The sequence below is a fragment of the Argiope bruennichi genome, chromosome 2 (assembly GCF_947563725.1).
Source record: "Argiope bruennichi chromosome 2, qqArgBrue1.1, whole genome shotgun sequence".
Taxonomy (NCBI): Eukaryota; Metazoa; Arthropoda; class Arachnida; order Araneae; family Araneidae; genus Argiope; species Argiope bruennichi.
Window position 1 is genome coordinate 26,489,637 of NC_079152.1, and position 23,810 is coordinate 26,513,446.

General features: G+C 29.7%; 1 protein-coding gene across 1 annotated transcript in view; it reads right to left on the bottom strand.

The window, feature by feature from the left end:
* The window catches only part of LOC129989399 (nephrin-like), a 590,283-nt gene that overhangs the window by 179,879 nt on the left and 386,594 nt on the right, over positions 1-23,810 (bottom strand). The window contains exon 3 of the mRNA XM_056097917.1: positions 3,734-3,918. Within this exon, the coding sequence (XP_055953892.1) occupies positions 3,734-3,918 (185 nt within the window). The remainder of the gene's footprint in view (positions 1-3,733; positions 3,919-23,810) is intronic.

A 23,810-nucleotide genomic window follows, 5' to 3' on the forward strand; every position in this document is an offset into this window, starting at 1 on the left:
AATTGCAAGTAGCTTTTGTTTGGATTTGAATGGCATTAAAATGGCGAAAAGGAAGAATAATAATAAGTACCGTGTAACGTAAATATAATAATAAGTACCGTGTAACGTAAATATAATAATAAGTACCGTGATAAGTAAAATTATCTTGACCAATCACAGAACAAATGAATTGTGTTTCTAAATGTAACGTTATAATTTAGTTTCAATTAAACATGTTGCATTACTCAATCCTTTTGTCGTGATTAAATTTACAAATAGTATTATAACGTTTTCTGTCTTTAAATTCGATTTATAAACGAAATAGTGCAAATTAAGCGGACTTTGATAAAGCTGCTTATAGTACTATTAAAAATAGTCTCATGTTCTTCTATATTCAAGAAATCTAGGGAGATGCTATTGAAAAATTTGGAATTTATATTTTACATGCAAAACAATAAGTATATTAGAGGTATTTAATCATAAAACTTAATTATCAAGATATTGAAAGTTGGAATTAAAAAAGGCAGTTTTTTGTTTGGTAAAATGCTGCAAATATGACGAATAAAATGACTGCAATTAATAGGGCATAACAGAAAAAAAAATTAGTTGGAGAACTCATAAATATTCCTCTTTGGTTAAGCGGATTAGCGTTTTTAACGCTGCAAAGAAAATTTGTCTTTAATTTGTTAAAATATCCATATCCTTCCTGGCATGCTACATCTCAAATATATCCATATTAGCCTCGACATAGAAATTTAAAATGGGTATATATTCACAACCATGGTAGACGGAGTGCAAGATCAGTTATCTATACCAGAACAGAAAAATTCAATTATTTGTCATTTTAAAATATGAAATATGCATCGATCTCTTCACGTTTTTATTTTGAATTTTTTTTTTTACAAAAATTGGCTTTTTATTTGCTATGCAATAGATTGATCCCTTCAGGATGAATAATAAAAAATATCTGAGCATTCGAATTTATAATCAAATTAAATAATATAGCTGAATAAAATACAAAAATATTAAAAAATTTTAAAATTAAGAAATAACTTTATTTATTCTGAATAAAAGAATAGATTACATTAAATCTTAAGCAAAAAAAAAAGCCCTCGAGGAAAAAAATCAATTTTAAGATGCAGTATAAGCTTAAAATGAGAAAAAAAAACTAAATTCTACATTAATTGAATTCTATTGCAGTGATATAAACAGAATTTTAGTTTAATCGAATAATATATAAAGGGCGAATTTCATATTTTGTGATTCAAATTTTATTTCAGACTTCCAGATCCATTGATTAAAATATTGAAAACAATATTCACTAAAACATGAATTATATGGAATGTTTTTTACATTTAACAAAGGCGTTTTTAATAAATGAATCAGGATAAAACAAGAAATTCTTATTTTCATTTGTTTTAAAATTTGTTTCTTAAATAGATTTTAAAAAAATAGATTTAGCCTTTGTAGAAAATTATTATTATTATTTTTTTTAATTTATCCATTATAGTCTGTAGGTGATGCATTTTTAAAGCATGCACCTTAAAAGCAAAAAGAAGATTTTACTATTAATGTTATCTAAAATTCTTTTATTAGCATACTATAAAAACAGAAATATGTTTTTTTTTCATTAAAAATCTAATGCCAAAACAAAAGTTTTGTAAAAACAATTGCTATTAGGTATACATTAATAAAGTATAATTTATGCATCAAACTAATAATATATTTTAAATTTTGACGAATTATTAACAATATATTTTATGTTGTTATCAATGCTTTTTTTAAATGAATGGTTATTTTCAAAATTTATTATATAAATAATTTTTAAAAGTGCTTCTTTTATTTTTATGACATTCTCCTTCTTATGTTCATATTAATTAAAAATCCATCATTATAAATATTATAAAACCTTATAATCAAGCTTTTTTTTTTCAAATTCATTTCTAAATAACTATTTGCATACAAAACTAAAATTGTCTCAAATTTAAGTAATTAATTTATAACCTAATAATAATGATATAAAAATGAAAAATGATGATGTTTTTTCTTCTTTTTTTTTTCTTTTCTATAAATAAACAGTCCTACAGAACTCTAGCACATCAGCCTTTCCATTTTATAAGCTAAATAGAACAAGTCGTATAGAATGAATTCATGTAAAATTTAGAGTTATTCCTCCAAAAAGGTATTGGTTCGAATTCAGTATGAAATTATTTAAAAATTCCATTAGATTCATCTAGTTTTAAATTGCCACGTATCTTCATTAATTCAGATGGAGTTCACGAGATTTATTAAATTGTATATCATCATGTGAATACCTGCCAGATACTTTTAAATATTCATTAAATTGTGAAGTTTATAATCATGTGTTAGACCTAAAAAAAAGATGACAAAATAGAAATCACCTCAGAAATATAATATCAATCTATTGACCAATATCTGAATTGTATCATGCAGCATGGTTTTGCTGATTTCTGTTGGGTTCTACATTTGAAAAAAACATATTTATTACATTACACATTTAATATACAAATTTATTTGGAAATTGAAGCTGTTCTTTTATGTTTGTTTTAATCACATTATTTTGATCCTCTTTTGTACTCATTCCTTTCTAATCCTTGATGGAAATTGGGAACTATGGATTATAATTTCGATTGAAACTTTAAAAATCGATATTTAAAATACTTCATTACTTTGAAAACCAAAGGAGAAAAAAGGGGAAAACTGCTTTTTCCTATATGTGAAGATGACTGAAATGGAATTTTGGAAAGGAATAAAGCGAATTGAAGCCATTGAATTGAAAGAACTGCCATTAGGCAGCCCTGCATGTAACATCAAATTGTGAAATAAGTTTTGTAATCAGAAAAAATTATAATCTTGGCAGCAGAGGAAGGTTTATGTTTTTCATGCCTTGGTTTGAAAAATAAATAATATATTTTTTTATTTATCCAAAGATATGCAACATCAAATAAATGCCTCCCATGCAGATTTCTTACAATTTTATTCATACTATACTGGATCATAAAGTTTAATTTATATATTAGCTTAATTTGTTTGTATTATATTTATTTTTAATATTTATGTCTGGAGAATTTCTGAACGGATCTAATGTGCTTGAACTACAAGCAGACGACAAGATTGGCATCTGATCTAGGATTCATCACACCCCCTACATATCTCTGCCCATTTCAAAATGTTGCCGGTGAAATGACTTCCTTGACTTCCTATTTAATATATAATTAACCTGCATATACGATATATAGATTTGGTATTCATAGATCTTAATAACAAAACTCCTACACGCAATGTCAATTCATTCAATTGAAGAAAAAAAAAAGTACAATATGATGACACAGAAACATAACTGTGAACAAAAAGAAAATGTGCATTGCATAATTCAACCCATTTTTAATACAAAATAGTTTGTAATAAATTAAACAAAAATTGAACGGAGTCTATAATTTCTCTCAAACATTCTCTTGGCAAATGTCATATATTGAAGACGATGAGTATCTTTATTCCTGGCGCATTTTCTTAGACATTATCAAACTTTCATAAAAATTAATGCAGTTCTGACGCATGATAAAATACGGCATATATTTATTTGACACATCTATCCCTAGTGACACAAAACCGATCCTGAGATATTCATCACCAAAGCTGTAATGAGACCCAATTTTAAACAGACCCCCTAAATATAATTATGAATCCGATGCATCCAATCGATGGTCCGAACATTAGTTTGAAGTGAGCTGACCTTGTTGGCGAAGTGCGTGGCATCGCCGGGGGCCGTGGCGCTCCTGGCGTCCAGGGTGTAGATGGGGTTGGGGAGGTCGAGCCTGTACCAAAGCACCAGGGAGAAGGAGTCGTCAGGCGAAGGAGGGCTCAAGTTGCAGGGCAGAGAAACCGTGGTGCCGATTACTGCGTGCATCTCGGGGTACTCTGTGAAAAAGATAAATATATATATATATATATATATATATATATATATTTGTTATGTTTTACTCATATTAGACAATATAAAATTTTGTATATTATTACAGTTATTGTCAACTTGTGGGAGAGAGTAGAAATTAAATAATGGAGGATGAAGTGAATAAACTTAAAAACCCAGAAGTAGAATAAAAAGAAAAAAAAATTAACAACAGCTCTGCCTTTCTGTCTCCTTTTGCTATTTGCGTGGTTAGAAAAGGCTTAAATAACAATAAAAATATACAAATATTATTTGATAATCGCATTCGTTTAGGATTTTTAACTAAGCTTACGTACCAGTATTTCTGCAAAAAAGAGGTAAAAACGCTTATTAATTTCACCATTATCAGATACATAATATTTTAGCAATCATAACATTGATTGTCAACAGCAAAATGTAAAATACACAGTCCAGTCATATTAATGTGCCCACCGCCTACTTTTGATGTCAACGTTAAATAACCAAACGCAGAAGACACGTATTCTCAGGAAATTTGGTGGATATATAAAGTCTGTAGGCATTCGGAAAACATTTCTGTTCTTGCGGTCATGCGGAAATTTAGTGATTTATCAGATGACCAAAAGGGCACGATCATTGGCTTTCAAGCAAAGGGTGGAAGCATTTGCGAAACGGTTAATTTTGTAAACCGTTCGCGGACCGCCATTGTAAAAGTATACCGTGCATGGTAAAATGACACCATCCAGAGTCAGCGACATGGCAAATGTGGTGTACACGGGCCATAGATGGCAGAGGTGAACGAAGGCTGTGGAGATGCTTTCGGGCGAATATACGTGCAACTGTTTAACAACTGACCGCCAAGTTGAACCAAGGGACTACCAACAATGTTTTCATAACGACAGTTCAGCGAACGTATGGGCTTTCGCAGCAGGCGCCTGGTTAATGCACCTATGCTGACTACTGTTCATCGACGACAAAGGCTCGAATTTGCACGCCAGTACCGAAACTGGACTTCCACTGAGTGGAGACAAGTGGCTTTTCCGATGAATCATGATTTATGCTCCATCGGACTGTTGGATGTTGGCGTATACGGTTTGAAGCGTCTGAAAGCAAACACCTTGCAACAATTGCCGCAAGGGTCCAAGCTGGAGGAGGGAGCATTATGGTCTGGGGAATGTATTCGCGGTATTCTCTGGGTACGCTCATCATTGTGGGAGGCACAATGGATCAATGCAAGTATGCATCTATCCTTGTGGACCCTGTTCACTCCTATATGCGAATTGTTTTTCCTCTAGATGATAGCATCTACCAGCAGGAAAATGTGACATGTCATAAAGCTCGCTGTGTACGTGCTTGGGTCGAAGAGCACCAGGATGAGTTTACCGCACTCACTTGGCCAGAAAATTCCCTGGACATGAACCCAATCGAGAATCTGTGGGGCCACCTCGATCGGGTTGTTCGCACCATGGATCCTCACCTGCGTAACCTAGGGCAACTGGCTACTGCACTCTAGTTGACATGGCTCAATATCCTAGTGAACACCTTCAGGAACCTAATTTACTCTCATCCTGCACGTCTCGCAACTGTTCGCTCTGTGAAAGGTGGTTATTCTGGATTTTGACAGGTGATCACATTAATATGACTGGACCATGTATATTACTTCACACACACACACATACACATATATAAAACATTTTAATATGTAAATTTTGGTTATAAATCTCGTTTTCCTTGATTTACATTCGTATTTTTAGATAATAGTGAATGCTTATTTTTTGTTAGCAACTTAATTAAGACAAGTGTAAAATAATTCACTAATATGAATTATAATTTAGCATGCATTTTATTACAGATATGTTTTAAATTGTTATAGTATTGTAGGATTCCGATGTGAAAGGCAGAAGAATAATTATGGATTTTTGCCGTTCATAATATCTTTTAAATAAAATTTTGAAGGAAAAAATTATACATCATTTTCATGATATATGAACTAATTTTAATACATAACTGTGCGTACTTTTATATGGCTTATGCCACTTTTAGGGAATTAAGAAATGCATCTCAAAATATGCACACATAATTTTACATAATATAACTTGGTTAATTCTTAATTCAACTTTTAAGAAATAAAAATTATAAATCAAATCAAAAGAATTTTGAAGAATAGAAAGCGCAATGTTGAACTCAGAAGAAAACTTAATAAACCTTAATTGAAGACTATATTTTTTCAGGAAAGTAATTTATTTTCCTAAGAAAAGTATTAGCTCTTAATAATGAATTAGATTTGAAAAGTTACAAATTCTTGCTATTGGTTTCCTTTTACCTTTATTTATTTATTTTTTGTCAAAATATTCGATTAGTGAAGTTTACAATATCATTTATACTAACTTCTAAAGGCAGTTTATCTATATTGAAAAAGGTCTTTTATACAAAATCCAAAATAATATCTCATGTACAACCTTTTCCAATGTCTAACAAGCATGTGGAATCAATGCCAAAATCGAGCTAATAAATAAAACCAAAATTCACGTAGATCGAAAATATCCCGTTGATGCGGCTTGAACAATACCCTATTATCTTCAAATCATTTGAAATCTATAATTGGAACGAGTACGTGCTGAATCCTTTAACGAGAATGAGATACATAGCTTTGTAATAAGCTTTATACAATTAAACCTAACACATTTCTCAGCCTTACATTATCAAATTGAAAGTTTGACACAATTTCAATGTGATTTCGTATAGGGCATATTCTATTCAAATGCTTGCTACAAAAGCTCGCACTATTATGCCCAATGTAAAATTTTACAGTATATTAGATCCTTACCTATGCTTTATGGCATTTCAGCATTTTAATATTTCAGAATTTATTTATCATTTAATTCAAGAAATTTAATGATTTTTTGGTCCACCTGGTGGTGAGTTTGAGAAAAATATGGTATTCAGATTCCATGATATTGATAATAACGAATTATGAATTAAAGACAAACCAGCAGAAAAAGTTTTAAAAATTATTTATACATTTAAATATATAAATAGTAATGTTTATTTTAATTTTTTATGCCTTTATATATTTTTATATTATAATTGCATTTCAGAAATTTAACATTTTAAAGAACACATGTTAAATCAATGTGTTTTATATGTTTATGGGGTTTTCCTGAGTATTTTATTTGTATTTTCACATTGTTATTCTTGGCAATGCATCAACATATTTTGAAAAATGCTTTTATGCCTGGAATTGTAAAGCAATCAAATAATTTCAGTCAAATTTTATTGAAGCACAAACTTATTAAAATACACAATACAATTTTCTAAAGTGCAAACTTGGCTACCAGCTAAAAACTCTCACAATATTCGATATGGCAAAAATGTTAAAATTGTCACTGTATTCTGTATCATATGTTTGAGATCATCATTATTATTATGATTATTATCATCTTATACTACTTGTTGGGTGTCCAATTAATTGCTTAATCAATGTAAAGCAATTAATTGGACATCCAATGATTTGGGCTATTAATCTTTGAACTATATTTTAATGCTTCGATTATCATGCTTAAAAAAACCCATCATTATTTCAAGACTTTTTATTAACTTTAGAATGAACAAAAAAAGAAAGAAAGAATAAAAAAGAGGTGAAAAACAAATTTTTATATAATATAATTTAAAAGAAAAAATCTTTTGAGTTGAAGGGAAAGAGAGCACAAGACGAGGAAAAAGCATTTTGTATCTTTATTTGGAAAGAGTAAGTTGGTTTGTCCACTTAGAGGTTATAATATTTTAAGCATTAAAACAATTTGAAAAAAGAACTAATAAAAGGAACACTAATCATATATTTTTATTTGTGTCCTAAAATTTCCAATTTATGCTTCCAACAATTTTCTTCTTTGGTCCTGTATTTTATAATATCTTTGTTTATGTATCATGGAATCAATTTTCCTCGTGAACCTAGAATTGATTAACTTATGGGACGTGTAAATAAACCAATATTATATTTAGTGTTTTAAAATTATTCGAACACATAGTGATTCATTACCTTCAGAGATAAGAAAGCGAAAAGGTGTAAAAATGTTCAAAATAAAGTAACAAACATATTTCTTCATGTTTATTAAATAGTTCCTAAGATTAATTTTCAAAGAAATCACAGTTTTTATATTTTTACACGGCTTATTTTGTCAAACTGGACAATTGAAAATAAATGATAATTATTTAAAAATTAATTAAAGGAAATTTTTTTTTCTCGATTGACCATCATTGAAATGTTATAATAAATTATAAATATATATATATATATATATATATATATATATATATATATATATATATATATATATATATATATATATATATATATATATATATACAGGGTGGTCAAAAAAAACTTCCCCTATATATGAAATCCTAGCGGCCTATCCGCTCAACCAATCGAGCCAAAATTTCAGACATGGTTGTTTGTAGGTATGCGCTGGAGATTGTGATGATTCAAAACAACGCAGAGCTCACAGTTACGGTTACCGTGAGAAAATTTCGAAATTTTCGAATGGCAACACCCACATTTTCCTTGCACAAATTGATCAGCGTATTGAAAAACCACAAATGGCGTTGGATCGATTAGCGTGTGACAAATATTGCCGCCTTAAAGCATTTGCAAAGAAGAGTATTATAAAGGACTAATGACAACACAGAGAGGAAAGAGAAAAAAAGCTTTTATTAGAATGAAAAGTTATAATTACAAGTTTTCAACGTGTTCACCTTTCCAGGCGACAATGCATTGCATTTGGGAGCTTGTGGACAACAATGCCGAATGTAACATGAAAGGAGGAATCTGCCTAACTTCACGTGTTATATATATATATATATATATATATATATATATATATATATATAAAGACCTGGAAACAGGGACGATGAGACAGAATGAATTCAATTTCTTTTCGGATGATAAGTGTGAAATGTTTATTCAAATTTGGCATCTAGAGCCCATTTCTTTCTTAAATATCTTTAATTGAAATAGTTATCATTTATTGTTTTATGTTCCCTTCGATAATTTAATTTCATTTGCATTAAATATTTTTAACTAAGCTTTGTAGGAATTTATTACTCCCCAGCTCTTGTCTGATTTTTTAAGCACGAGATTTTGCTTATGATGCGTCGTATCGGCTAGTTTATATTAATACATTAAATTTAAATTTGCATTGATCTTTTTATTTAATGACAACTTTATTTAGTATTGTTTAAATTTTTACCGTGATAAATATTTTTATCATAATTAATAAGGATGGCTATCAATGTATTAGCATAATTTACTTAATTAAGCCTCATATTAAGCTCCAAAGACAACAGATTGGCATATGTTTAAGAAATAATCTTTGAAATTTACAATCCATGTTTACTCATGGATATAAAGCAGAACGATAGAAAAATCTTTTTCGTTTTATATCAATTAAAATGTAACAATGTTATGCAACTTTCCTGCTTAAAAAGATTACTCAAAATGAAGAAAGGTGAAGGATATTAAGGACTTGATTGATGACATTTACGGCTACGCCTACCATGGAATAATAGAATCGCAAGATTTCAATCCATTTAATTTTATACCAGGTAATTATTACAAAAAAAGAACCTCTCCAATAACAAAAAATAAATTTCTGACGTTTGTAATATTTCACCAAAACACAATAAAAAAATAAGTTGAATTAAAATTCACTCAGCGAATTGGAAACATGTGTACTCATATGTGCATGCCTTTCCAGCAGAAAGTTGTGAAGCTTTAGCAATTTCAATTATTCAACATAAACTGAAATCATGTCCAGAATATTTTTAGGGATGAATTCTTATTTACAGAAATAGAGCTCTCGGGCACTTTAAGATCATTGTTAGATAGCATGAATCTGTTTTTGACATCAAATACAGGGTGGTTTTAATTAAACTTCCCCTAGAAACAGCACCATAAAACGCAAATGGGTGGACGAATTGCAACGAAATTTGGTATGTAGACTATACAAGAGATACACTCACGGAATATAGAAAACAATTTTCTAGTTCCAAAATATCCACCAGAGAGCCCCTTTTTCAGGAAAAGCATTAATTTTAACACAATAAACGATTTAAAAGGAATACAGAAACCAAATTATCATTTATTGACTAGTTTCTGATCACCTTATGATCGAACCACATTAAGTAAAGGTAAGGAAAAAACAATAGTAAGCTGTTTGAGAAAAAAAAATAACAGTTCAGTTTGCATAAACTAGAACAGATTAGGACGAAATTGCACAAGAGGATTAGTTGTTAATCATGCCGGCGTCCTGGCATAGGGGTAGCGCGTCTTCCCCGTGATCTGGGCGTCCCGGTTTGGGCATGGTTGTTCTTCTGTTGTTCTATCTGTGAGATGTGTGAATGTGCCTTCCTGTAAAAAGGGGTTGTGCAAGCGAATGAGTGATTCGTGAGTAGCAAAGTCGTACTCTTGGCCCTAGTTGGCGCTTCTATAAAAAATAAGAGACCTCCCCCTCAGGCTTAAATCGCTGTCTTCGTAACAGCGGGCTTGTCAGTGGCAAGTGCCATAAGAAACAAACAAACAGTTGTTAATCATACCCAGGACGATACAGGGAGAGGTGCTAAATGTGACCACCCTCATTCACCTGCAACATTTCAAGTCGATAGACAATATTTTCCACAGCAGATCGTACCTGATCAGTTGTGATGCTTCGCACAAAAAGCGTTTTGAAGCTCCTTAAGTCATTCAACGTCGCAACAAAATACCATCATCATTACAGCTGGAAACTTCGATATAAAACAAGACAACGACTGCAAACGTTTCTTAACCTAACCTGTTTTGTATACAGCTTCCTATTTTTCGCAAGCATGCAGATCTCAACGATTTTTTCCTAGAACTGACAAATTTCCCTTTTTTATGTTTTAATATTCATAATTCTTGTTTTGGATTGTTAATATTGTTTCTGTATACCGTTTTGGTCGTTTATTGTGTTAAAATTAATATTTTTCCGGAAATTTCTGGTGGGCATTTGGAAACTAAAAATTATTTTTCGAAATTCCGTGAGCACATCTCGTGTATAGTCTATATACCGAATTTCGTTGCAATCCGTTCACCCTTTTGCGTTGTATGTTGCTGTTTATAGGGGAAGTTTAATTATGACCACCCTGTACATCACCAAAGGAAATTATTATTATTACATTTTATTGTGAATTGGAATAAAAAACTAATAGATGCGTTTAAACAACAATGCGTTTTAAAAGCATATTTTTACCTAGTTTTATATTTTCTTTTAAAATGCATTATATTTTAGTAATCAGGCTATGGTTTTATCAAAGTGTGATATAAAGATTTCATTCTTTTAGATGAAATAAATATGTTCAAAAAATTTCAACTATCTTGAATTAAATTTTTGCTTTGTATATTATTTCACTCTTTCAAATGATAAGAGAAAATAATACATATCATTACTTTTAGCTTATTTATAATTCGGTAAGTATAAAAAATATATGCATTCAGATTTTTAAAATGCTTTGTTTGAAAGAAAAGAGTAAAAGTGGATATTGTATGATAACTGACCTTTAGATGATATGACTTAAAAGCGATTAGACCAAGATTTTAGTATGTCCCAATCCAAATTGTTACAATTAGATAGCATGTAGACACTGTTACTATTCCACATACAGGGGTAAATTATATGATAACAATTGTCAGGAATTCGTGGCTTATGAAAAACTTAAGAGAAACATTTGGAATATCCTATACAATTTATGTATAGGCTATTACAAATTATAAAATAAATAATTTCGCTTTCGTGCATGTGTGCATCCATATACATTTTTATGTCTTGAAGATAGAACAGCATGACATATATCATAATGGTTCGGTAAGTACGACAGATAATTTCATTCAATAATTTTACTTTAAATATCAATCTTCTAAGCAATCAAACATTTATTTGTTTTTTGGAAGATCTTTTTAGATTCCTTCAATCCGAAATATAAATTTAATAACAACAAGTCACTAAATATTTTACTAGAAATTTCAAGAAATATACAAATACTTCCATTCATCAGAACATTTAAGAAAGCAAATATTATAAAGAAACAAAATCAATAAAACAACCTGATACTTTTGAATTTTTGCTGGCATACGTTTATAGAACCCGAGATAGAAAATGCTCTGAAAGTATGTTACATTGTAAAAAATTTTCTGAAAATTTATGATGCTCAAAATTGCTTAGAATACCGGTTTCTAACAACAACAACAACAACAAAAAACAGTTTACATACTGAGTCTCAAAGAAGCTTTTATTTTCATGATAGCAGTTAACTTTTACGATACTTTTATTTAAGCTTACATTTTCCGTATATTAGCTGTAATTTTAAATTAAACAGGAATTAACAACACCTTCTTTAAGATAATTATTATTATAAAAACTGAATTATCGAATGTATTAAAAAATTTCCGTTTAATAGATTTGGTAATTCCTAAGTAAATATTATCAATTTTAATGAGGAAATACTTTATTGACAGTTTCAAGGCAGTTTACCGTCATGCGGCCAGTTCAAAATTACAAGATCTATCCAAAAATAACCCTAGCGTTGCCTTTAATAGGGTCGATAATGTAAATAATATATATTCAAGACAATTTATTATCACAGGACTATTCATTCTTAGTGGAGATTTAATATTCTGTTTGAATCTCGTACTATTTTTTTTTTCTGAATTTTTGTTTGTTTAAACAAAGAATGTTGTCAAAAGCGATCAACACATTCTTATTGTTTTAATAATTTCGCTTATTTACATAAAATATCCAATGAAAATTTTTTTAAAAATTAAGTTATTTAATTCTATTAAAAATATTTCTGTTTCCTAGAACAGAATATCACAGAGAACAAATAATTAATTAATGGCAATTAATTAAGATGCCAAAATTAAAACTCCCAAATGAACATAATTGATACAGTTTTGTTCCCTTTTTTGGCAATGAAGTTTCTTTCTAACTTTAAATAAATTTCTTAGACATATCGAATGCATGGACTTGGCAATTGCTTATTAGCTGGCTTCACAGTAAACCATATATATTCCATTACTTAGGCGAATCGAATGAACCCAAGGAATGTATGACGTTTTAATGCCCACACGCTCTGCTTGTATCTCTGCCGGCTGTAGTCATTGCCAGGATTTCGATGATCAACCAGCAACTATCGAAGCCAGCCAGCTGCACATTGAATTGAAGATCACTATCAATAACAAATACCGGAAACATTCTATTCAGGAAACATTTAACAAGCTCTATACGGCAATTGTCATTAGAAAATGCTCCCTTTTGTCAAATTTCAAAAATTGCTAGAAATGAAACCAGTTGAATTGTATATATAATATGTGCATGGAAGCTCTGATTCTGATGAATTCAATTAACTCCTAATTACATGCCACAAAATTTGGTATTTGTGTCTATTTAAGTCTATATAAGTATGTAAAAAATATTTAAGACTGTTAAAGAAATTTAAATATATATATTTTTTTCAATAATTGATTGTCACTTTGATTTACCTACATATTTAAATATGATAATTTCTGTAATTATGTAAACTAGTCTAACACTTTATTGTATGCTGAAAGGTTAATGCATTTATTATAGTAAGAATTATATATTATATATTTTAGTATTATGTATTATCATCAAAAGAACTTCAGAGTATTTTACAATTTTTTACACAATAGCTAGAGCATAAAAACATTGAACATGCGATTAGAGCAATAACCATACAAAGGAATGAACCCCTAAACTGTAAAAATATCCCAAAATGTCATCTTCAGATACTTTTAAGTGTCAAACATAAATCCTTTAAATAACAAATTTATTTTTTTATTGAAACTTACAAATTCCTTCCTCCAATAGACCTCGGTGAATATCGGCCTCATCAACTAGTTATCACATTTTTCCGCCCATACTAAAAAACAAGATCAACAAATTATCGACTGGTGTATTCCTTATACACCAGAAAAAAGTATTTATCGAAATATCCGGGAAGTTACTCCAGCGTTCACGTCTTCTTCCGCGCAACAACAAACAAAAATATCATCTTGGCATAAAGAGTTTTCTTTTAGTGAATGTAGGAGGCCCAGACATAATACCATCATAAAAAGTGTCTCACAATCTCTTAGTAAAGGCGGCCGTTCAGCTCCAAAATCACGTACTGCTGCTACAACCAGAGCTCGCGTTTATCTGATTTTACGACATTGGCCGGCAGGGAAGTAATACCTTGTCATACGTGGCGGGGACGCGGAATGACAACTACGGTTAAAAGGATGGAAACGGCAATGTGTCAGTTACTGCGTCCCGTAACTCATGTCCGGACGCAGCAACGGAACAAAAGCGGACGCGATAATCGTTCCAGGAAGTATATATAAAGAGTTGAAAAGTTCCGAAAGGCTGAAGTGCTGCTGCTATTTAGAAGACCAAAAGGTCTTTCTGCTTGCACTCGTTTAGTTGGACAGATGTGAGATAATAGTTTAAATATTAAATGCCGATATTTTTTATGGAATTTTTTATGCATTTCTTTATCAGAAAACCAATTGAAAACCTTTCCGGATATGTTCGTTTTCTCTATTTTTGTTACGGTCTCTTGCAGAACCAGGTTTAGTTTAGTTATATTAACGTCCCATTTTAACCCTTCAACCGGCTGGAACGTAGAAAGTCGCTCCAACGTGTCTCTTGAATACCGGCTGGAACGTAGGAAGTTGCTTTCCGAAAACTGTTTTGAACCCGGCTGGAACGTAGGAAGTTGCTTTCCGCAAACTGCTATTAACCCGGCTCCAACGTAGAAAGTCGTCAATGCTTTCCCCCTTAAATGCAATAAACGGGGTGGGTCATCTGCTTGTTAAGGTCATTTTGTGGTTTTCGCTGACAGTTAGAATTTGGGTGGTCCCTCCAATTAGGGGAACGAACTCCCGAAAAGGGGAAATAACGCTTTTCGTAAGAATTCGCGATTGCAGGATCGATTGGTGATATGAGCTGTATACTTCATTTCTGATTTGGATATTTCATTATTTCGCCACAAATTTAATATCCAAATGAAAACTATTATACTTATTAAAGGTAGGGAATCCCTCATATTTACATGTCATAATCATGTATAACAGTTAATGATTGTGATTAGTTCGCAAAAAAGTACGTTTGAACTTTTATTAATACTTTTATTAAAATGCTGTAAAATATAAAAAAACAAATCCTTATATAAAATTTTTAAATTTATTTTCATCCCAATTATTAAGCGAGACAAATATTTATTTATAAATATAATTTTAACTATTGTTTAAGCTTTGTATATAGATTTTGGCCAAGCATTTAATACGTAATGAAAGGCAAATTTGAAAATTTTTGGATCTAATTATTTATTTTTTACTGTTTAGAATGAGTTTTTAGTAAAAGCGTTTTTAATTTTTTTTATAGACGTTTTTATTTAAAGTATCTTGATAAATGTAGTTACTATTATTCTCTTATACTGCTTAATATTATTTTTTATTTCACTATTTAAATACAAGCGTTGTTCACTGGTTTTTGCAAATCATATTTGTCTTTCGTTTTTTTTTGGGGGGGGGGGAGAGGGCTCAGGTTATAAAAAAAAACCGCTTTTTTTATAAATATAAAAAATATTTTTTTAGAAATTATATCTTTATAATATATAATTATATTATAAATATATATTTAAAATCTCTATAAAAAAATCAAAGCACATTCAAATGGGAGGAAGAGTTGTGTCTTGTGACGGGCTGCGAAAAGCGTAAATGAAAAAAATTACTTGGTAATAATAAGGACTATTAAAAAAAGTTTGGCAAATGAAAGAAAGAAAATATATTTAATAAATGGAAAACATTTATTTATATTCTTCAAAATTGGATGATGTGTATGATATTGCTTTGAAGAATAGAATTAATGAATGTATCTGTGCAATTATAATTATTGCTTTGCAATAAAACAGCATTAACTATTTAATGAAATTAAATAAATGCATTAAAGGCTGATACGATTTCTAACTGTTTGAACGTATCACAAGGCTGTGGATTCAGAACTTTTTTTATCTATGGATCTCGGTTCCTTTCAATTGCTAGTATTCGGTAAGAAAATCCATGTGTTTCTCTATGTGAAAGTAGTTTTTCGGCTTGTTCGCATTGTTAAAAGAAGTTTTACGATCAAATCAAGCAGTAAAATGTCGGTAGGTTTAGTGCTTAAAGTTGCCCAAGTTACATTACAAAGAGAAGTGTTACATCTGGTGAACAACAGCCTATTCAAGGAAAATTAGTGTCTCAAAATGGGTTATATAGAACATGCGCCAGGCAGATTGTACAATAGAAGTACTTTTAATACGAATCTTGCATTGAAAGGGAGGATATTTTCCCTTGCTAGGCATTCACCAAGACACTAATGAATTCTTGAAAGAGGTTTTGAGTAGTTCTTTTAATCTTTACCATTCTTGAAATTTATGAGTCTTGGATTCAAAAGATTAATTCATCACTCCTGAAAGCGGTGTTCTTTTTATTAAGTTAACGTGGGTATTATGGCAATAATCTATGAAAAAAAAGTTTTTAAGCTTTGCTCTTTAATCAGTTTTAGATTTTATGTCAAACAAAGTGTGTGCTCTACTATTTTTGATTTTCATATCCATTAAAGGTTTTTTTCATAGAAGATTTAAAGACGTATTTCTTAATATATTCAATAATAAGTAATGACTAAAAAATAAAATAAAAAATTCGATTTCTCTGTTCACTAATACAATGCAAGTGGGTTTTCTTACTACATTTGTTTATATTCTGGTTGAAATTCGGCTATTGATCAGATACTACTGAAGATTGTTTCCAATAGAAAAATTGCTTCCTTTAGGAAATTTATTTCTAATGCACTTCCTAAGGGCAATCCTAATAGCAATTTTCAAAAATGAGCTAAAAATGTTTCACCAATGCTTGATTCTGCACTTGAACTTTATCTAAAGTATAACAGAATTTTTAACAAAAGCATACCACTGAAAGATACTCAGCATTAAATAATTAGTTGGATCATATCTTGATATCAACAATGGAAAAAAATTAGGTTGAAATGATAGAAGCAACAATGAAGACAATTTAATTTCACTTCCATAATGAAATATATTGATGTAAAATATGCTTAAATTCGATAAATTAATATACAAATGTCAAATTAGTTAATTTACTTTTCTTCGAATTACCACGGAAAAATTTTAATTAAAATTTTTACTATGCTTTAAAAATTCATAATTTACGAAAATAGTAGCGTTTGGATTTTTAAAAAGCTATTTGTGAATATTATTTTTGCTTTGATAAAAAGTAGTTACAGATGATAAGAACATCATGAGACATTTAACATTATGAGAACATTTTAACATCATGAGACCACGATGAGTCATCTGTGACTAGACCACCAATAACTTGCTGCTTTATCACACCAACATGATTCTCCGACCTGTCTTTGCTAATTAATTCTATGATGTAACAATTCACGCTTATCTCTATTTTTCTTAAAAATATAAAATAACTTATATATAGATATTATTTCTGATTTAGCACAACCTTCTTAATATGTAATGTCATTGTTAAGCAAATTTTCTCCCATCCAATTTTTGTGACCGGAGGATAAGATCATTTAAATGAAGAATTTCTGCCCTTCTTGCACAAACTGGAAAAATAAGGAACTGGTAAAATAATAAAATAATTACAGATTCATTAATATCTATAATTTGTTTTATTTTAATGAGTGTGCCAAAATTTGTAGCAAGTATTTTTATTGTTGCAATGAAATAAAAACCTTAATTTTCACTCACTGGTTTTAAACGTTATTGAAGTTATGATTACTTACTCTAGATTGTTTTTCATTTATTTTATTGTGCATCTACCTTTTGAAATTCACATGCAGCGAAATACCTTATAAATATTGCCAGTGAAATTCGTTTGAATTGTTCAGAAATGAAGAGCATGGAAGCAAGAGTCTGAAAGGGTAATTCTTAACTGTTGGACACATGCAGCTAAGTCTCATTTTTCGTAAATTATCTACGAGATAATTTACGAATTTTCATAAAAAATCATAATGTTGTAACTTAATAAAATGGGTACAGTTGAAATTTTGATTTCATTGATGGAGTTAGATGAAAGAAAGATTCTTCGCAATATTTAACGGCAGAGAAATGCTTGGATTTATGAAAAGATTTCTGCACTGACTATAAGTCATTTTTACCAAGATTTGTGACAAAATTAGGAATGATATAAGAAATTGACATTCAAAATATTCACTTATTAAAAATATGAATGAAATGATGATTTTTATCAGATATAAGCCTCGTGAGTAAATGGATACACTATGATTTCTTATTTTAGCATTAAAATTAACTTTAAAAATTTATTATTTCAACTTATTTTTTAATTATTTCAAAATAAGATAATTAGTCAAAAATATTCAAGTTAATAATATTTTCATCAACATATTATCATTAAAATATTCACCTACTATATATTGACAAAAGATTGTTTTATTATTTTTCAAAACTTAAAAAAATGAAATGAAAAACAAAAATCAAAAAATAAACAAATTTTTTATAAATTTTTATTTATAATTTTCAATAACAGATTATAACAGATTTATATCCGAAATGAATGTAGTATTTTTAAATTAATAATAATTTTTTATAATTTATTTCAATCAGGGAGCTATAAATCATGCTATTTTCATTTCGAATACCAAATATGCGAGTAAAAGGCTTACAACTAAAAATTAGAAAAAACTTAAGTAAAATTCACTGAATGTCAGTAAAAAGAATGTATTATATTCGTAATGCAATTTGATGAATGATAATTCCTTTTAAATAATTTATTAAACAAATTTTTCTATTACTAATAAAAATTTATAAAATCATACTGCGGATTTTTTTTTAAATTTATTTTTGAACAAATTCTATTTTCTGCAAACATTGCAGATTAAAAGAGAAGTTCTTAGTTCTCAGAGCGAAAACCAACTTCTTAGTTGAAAAGCCGCATGGCAATTGCCCTGCGTCGACAGATTTATTACTTGATTGATCAGTCAGTCCTATTCAAAATCCCCGGTGTTTAGGGGGTGGCGATGGTCGAGACGCGGGAAAGTTTACCCCCTGTTGTTAATGGTCAGGGGAAAGCAAAAACATACCAGGCCGGTTTAGGAACGTTCTGCCAATTTCTTTTCTAGTAAATTGTGTTCAACCTTTATTTTGACTGCGGCCGTTTTAAGAACATTCTTAAGCTGGACAGCCGACGCTCGATGGGTTAAAGCACTACTAGCACTATTTTGGCACGGACCTAAAAATTTTGAACAGCTGTCAGATGATTAGAACGACATCTGAGCTGGCACCTTCTCTTCAAACTTCCAAGTCACAAAATCAGGAGGTCAATTGGCCCCTGCGGATTTGGCGTGTACCAAGCCCGCTTTCATGCCGGTTCTTCGGTAGAGCGGGTCTCGAACCAAAAGCTTTTCGGTTGCAACGTCGAGACCTTAACACCAGGTCAACGCGTCTTCCATCACAAACAGAATTGGAGATAGTAATGAATAAAGCTAGAGGTCAAACAAGGTTAAACTTTTATGTTGCCTTCATATAATTTGAAAGACTGTCTTCCTAATCTAGATTTTTTCTAAAAGGACTTTTATCTATGTCTTCGTAGCGAAATAAGGTATTCAGCCGAATCACAATTATCTATAATACTTCGCTGAATAATTTTAGGTTCTATTTATTATCCTGATGTATGATACTAATACACCTGAATTCTTATATCATCTAGTAGGCATATCTTCAATAATTTACATTGCAAAAGAGAAAATAAAAGTTTTTGGTAAATCATCTCACAAAATATATTTGGAAATAATCCATATTTCAGGTTAAATGTAATAATTTGTATCAATATTTTATACGAAATTGAAATACCAAACAATAAGTGAAAAATTAGCAATGGAACTATAAATTTTTAAATCTAATTCCTTTTATAAATGTGAAATGAATTGACAAACAATTTTATAAAATGCTTAAGATTTTCGACGAAATTTTTCATAGTTCAATTCTTATTATTTTTTTAACATTTCAGGAAATTAATTTTGACATCATTATTTTTATTCAGTTACGATTTCCCCCTTAAATATTCAATCACTTAAATGTTATAAATTTCATTTCCAACGATATTGTTGTTTCTAATGGCACTTGCCATGGACAAGCTCCCTGACGAAATCAGCGATTTTAAACCGAGGGTGCATCCTTTGTTTTTCAGTAGCGTCAACTAGGGCCAAGAGTACGTCCTAGCTATTCACGCATCACATTCGCTTGTACAGCCTCTTTTTACAGGAGGGCACATTTATAGATCTCACATATAGAAAAGATGAAGAAAAACCATGCCCGAGTCAGGACTCGAACCCAGGACGCCCAGAAGACGCGCTACCAATATGCCAGGACGCTGGCTCCAGTGATATAATACCACTTAACCTTAATGATATAATACCACGTTCCTGACTTGTATAAAATGTTCCATTTATATTTTAGCGATACATCTTTTATGTTTGTATTTACATTTTTATTACATAAGATCATTTGACGTAAAGTTTTGTAGATGAAAGAGTTTGTGCTTCACTAAAATTATTCAATCGAATCAAGAATAACCTTGAACTCGAAATTCAATTGGAAAGATATTTAAATTTGCACATCTGTGCAACGAAACAAGAAAAGGGAAAGACAATTTATTAATTTATTGCAACGAATATAATTGTCGATACGTTTAAACGGTTGAAACAATGATTTTATTCTCTTTCAGAAATTATAGTCCTTACTTAAGAAATTTCCAATATTGCATAGATATTAGAACTAACTATTACTAACTTTATAAATGAAGCACCAATTTATTAGGTTCAAAGACTCGAATTAATTAATAAAATAACCAAAGTACTAAAATTATAGGCAGTTACTGCCCTACCAATAGTAAGGCAATAACTTATCACTATTGATGAAATTGCAAACATCGTTAAACATATCATTTTGATATTTCAGCTTGATTTTTCAATGAAATATTTTTTTATCATATTTTATGCTTGATATTATTTAATGAATTATTTATTATCATTATTTGAATAAGTGATTGCAATATTTTTGCATTCATTTATGCATTAAAATTTTATTATATGTATATATATATATATATATATATACACACACACACACACAGAGAGAAAATCTTGTAATTTTATGATTCTAATTTCTTCTTTCATTTTAAAATTGAACTGACCTCAACAAAATACCCATAAAGCAGAGGGATCTTTTGAAATGAAAGTTGAAAATTATAAGAATCAAGCCAATGTCCTTTAATCGAATATGACTATATTTTAACTTCATTAAAAATTTAAATACCAGCTTAATTTATCGTATACGTAACAATGACAATAAAAAGTAACGTTTCAAGAAATGTGCGAAGCATGTTAGAAAGTAACTGGATAAATAAGATTTTATTTCATGGAATGAGAGAAATTAAATAAATCTGTTGTACTCAATATTATATGCGTGTTCAAGAGAAATAAGTAATATAAAAAAAATAATGTCAGTTCCTTATTTCGCAAGAATTGAACTCGCATTCTTCATCTTCATGTGAAAAATACTGAAATCCTTGCATTTAACCGAATGAGCTACTGCCTGTTCATTCCAATTTTCATTACAAACTTTATTTTCATTACAAACTTTCATTACAAATTTAAAATATTAAAAATTAATTAAATTTAATAATTAATGAATTAATATTTGAAAAAAATTGTATTGACATTAAATGTCATCCACTACAACTTTATAAAAAATGTATTTGAACTTGAGTGGATGAATAAAAAGTATTTTATAAATGATTGAAAATTTGAATAAGAAATATAATATATACAGCGTCCCAAAATCCTTGACCTCGACTTTTATTCTTTAAATATTGATCATTGACATATACTGTAAATTACAAAGTTGCGTAAAAAAATGAACAAAATGTTATGAAATCGATTAAAATTTTCAGGGGATTAAACTTTAAAAAATACAAATTAAGTTTTTATACGGACCCTGTAAAAAATAATTCCTCATGAGTAAATTGTGCCCCATCCTTTATTAAGGTCATGTACAAAATTTCAGAAATTTATCATGAAAACTATGAAAGATATGTTAAAACAAAGTTGGTGAAGGGTCAATCACAAATTAAAATGCAAATGTTAGCTTCAGTACAGATGACGTGATGTAACAATGCATCATAAAGAAATAAAATCTGCTTTATATCTTTAGTTTTAAATAAATTTAAAATTTTATATTAGGAATTACAGAATATAACTTAAAAATAGCATAGTCAGTGAACTTATAAAAAAAAAAAAAAAAAAAAAAACAATTTATGCAATCTTTCCTTTAAATTATTATTTCTACAGATTTTGAATACTTTTGAACCAATAAATAGCAAAATAAATATTTATTTATTCAATCATTACTTTCTTTGTTAATTTGTGTACGACCACTAAAACACGATCATCCGACAAGATTTTTCCTCTTTGCGAACTCATATCCAGGCATCGAAAAATGATTTAATTCAGCAAATATGTAGTTTCTTATCTTTGAGACTTTTTGTGATAAATTGCTGAAATTTTGTACATGGCTTTATTAAAGGATGGGGCACATTTTACTTATTGGGAATTGTTTTGTATGGGGTCAGTATAAAAATTTAAATTTTGCCTTTTTTGAAGTTTATTCCCTTGAAAATTTCATAACATTTTACACCATTTTTTTATGCAACTTTGTAATTTACAGTACTATGGCTATGATCAATATTTAATGAATAAAAGCCACGGTAAAGGTTTTTAAGATACCCTGTATAGGGAAAGTGTGAACTAACAGTAGGAATTAAAAATGCAAAGGATATTAGAAACTAAAACTATCACTCTCCAAGGAATTTTATTGAAAATGAAGGTATATGGATAATATGACTTCAAATTAATTTAAAAACTATATCTATAAATAGATATGCAAACCGGCAGAAGATATTGAAAATCCCAATATTTTGAAACTTCCAAACATTTCACGAATCATAGGTTTTATGAGATAATAACTGAAATTGAATACCTTTTTAGCAATCAAAAATGCTGTGTGATTTCAAACAGCCAATAAGAGTTTTAATGCTGGTTTTAAGAATGAAATGAAATATAACATTTGGGACAGTTAATTGAAAGATGAGCAAAGCGTGTAGCATATTTCATATGCTCTGTATATCAAACATTTAATGTGTAAAGTGTACTCAGAAGTTTGGGACTAGCATGGGGATCTCTGAAGTGGAAAATTCAGACCTATTGAACATACAAAGAATAAATATGTCTATCTGAAGCTTCTAAACATTTCACGAATCATAAATTTTATGACAGAATAAGAGAAAGGGAATACCTTATTAGCAATCAGAAATGCTGTGCAATATAAAACAGTCAATAAGAGTTTGCGAAAATGCTATTTTTAAGGATGAAATGAAATATAACATTTGGGACAATTAATCGGAAGATGAGTAAAGCGTTTGGCATATTTCATATAGTCTGTATACCAAACATTTAAAGAGTAAAGTATACTCAGAAGTTTGGGACTAGCATGGGGATCTCTGAATTGGAAAATATAGACCTATTGAACATACAAAGAATAAATACGTTCTATTTGAAACTTCGGAACATTTCACGAATCATAAGTTTTATGACAGAATAAGAGAAAGGGAATACCTTATTAGCAATCAGAAATGCTGTGCAATATAAAACAGTCAATAAGAGTTTGCGAAAATGCTGTTTTTAAGGATGAAATGAAATAAAACATTTGGAACAATTAATAGAAAGATAAGCAAAGC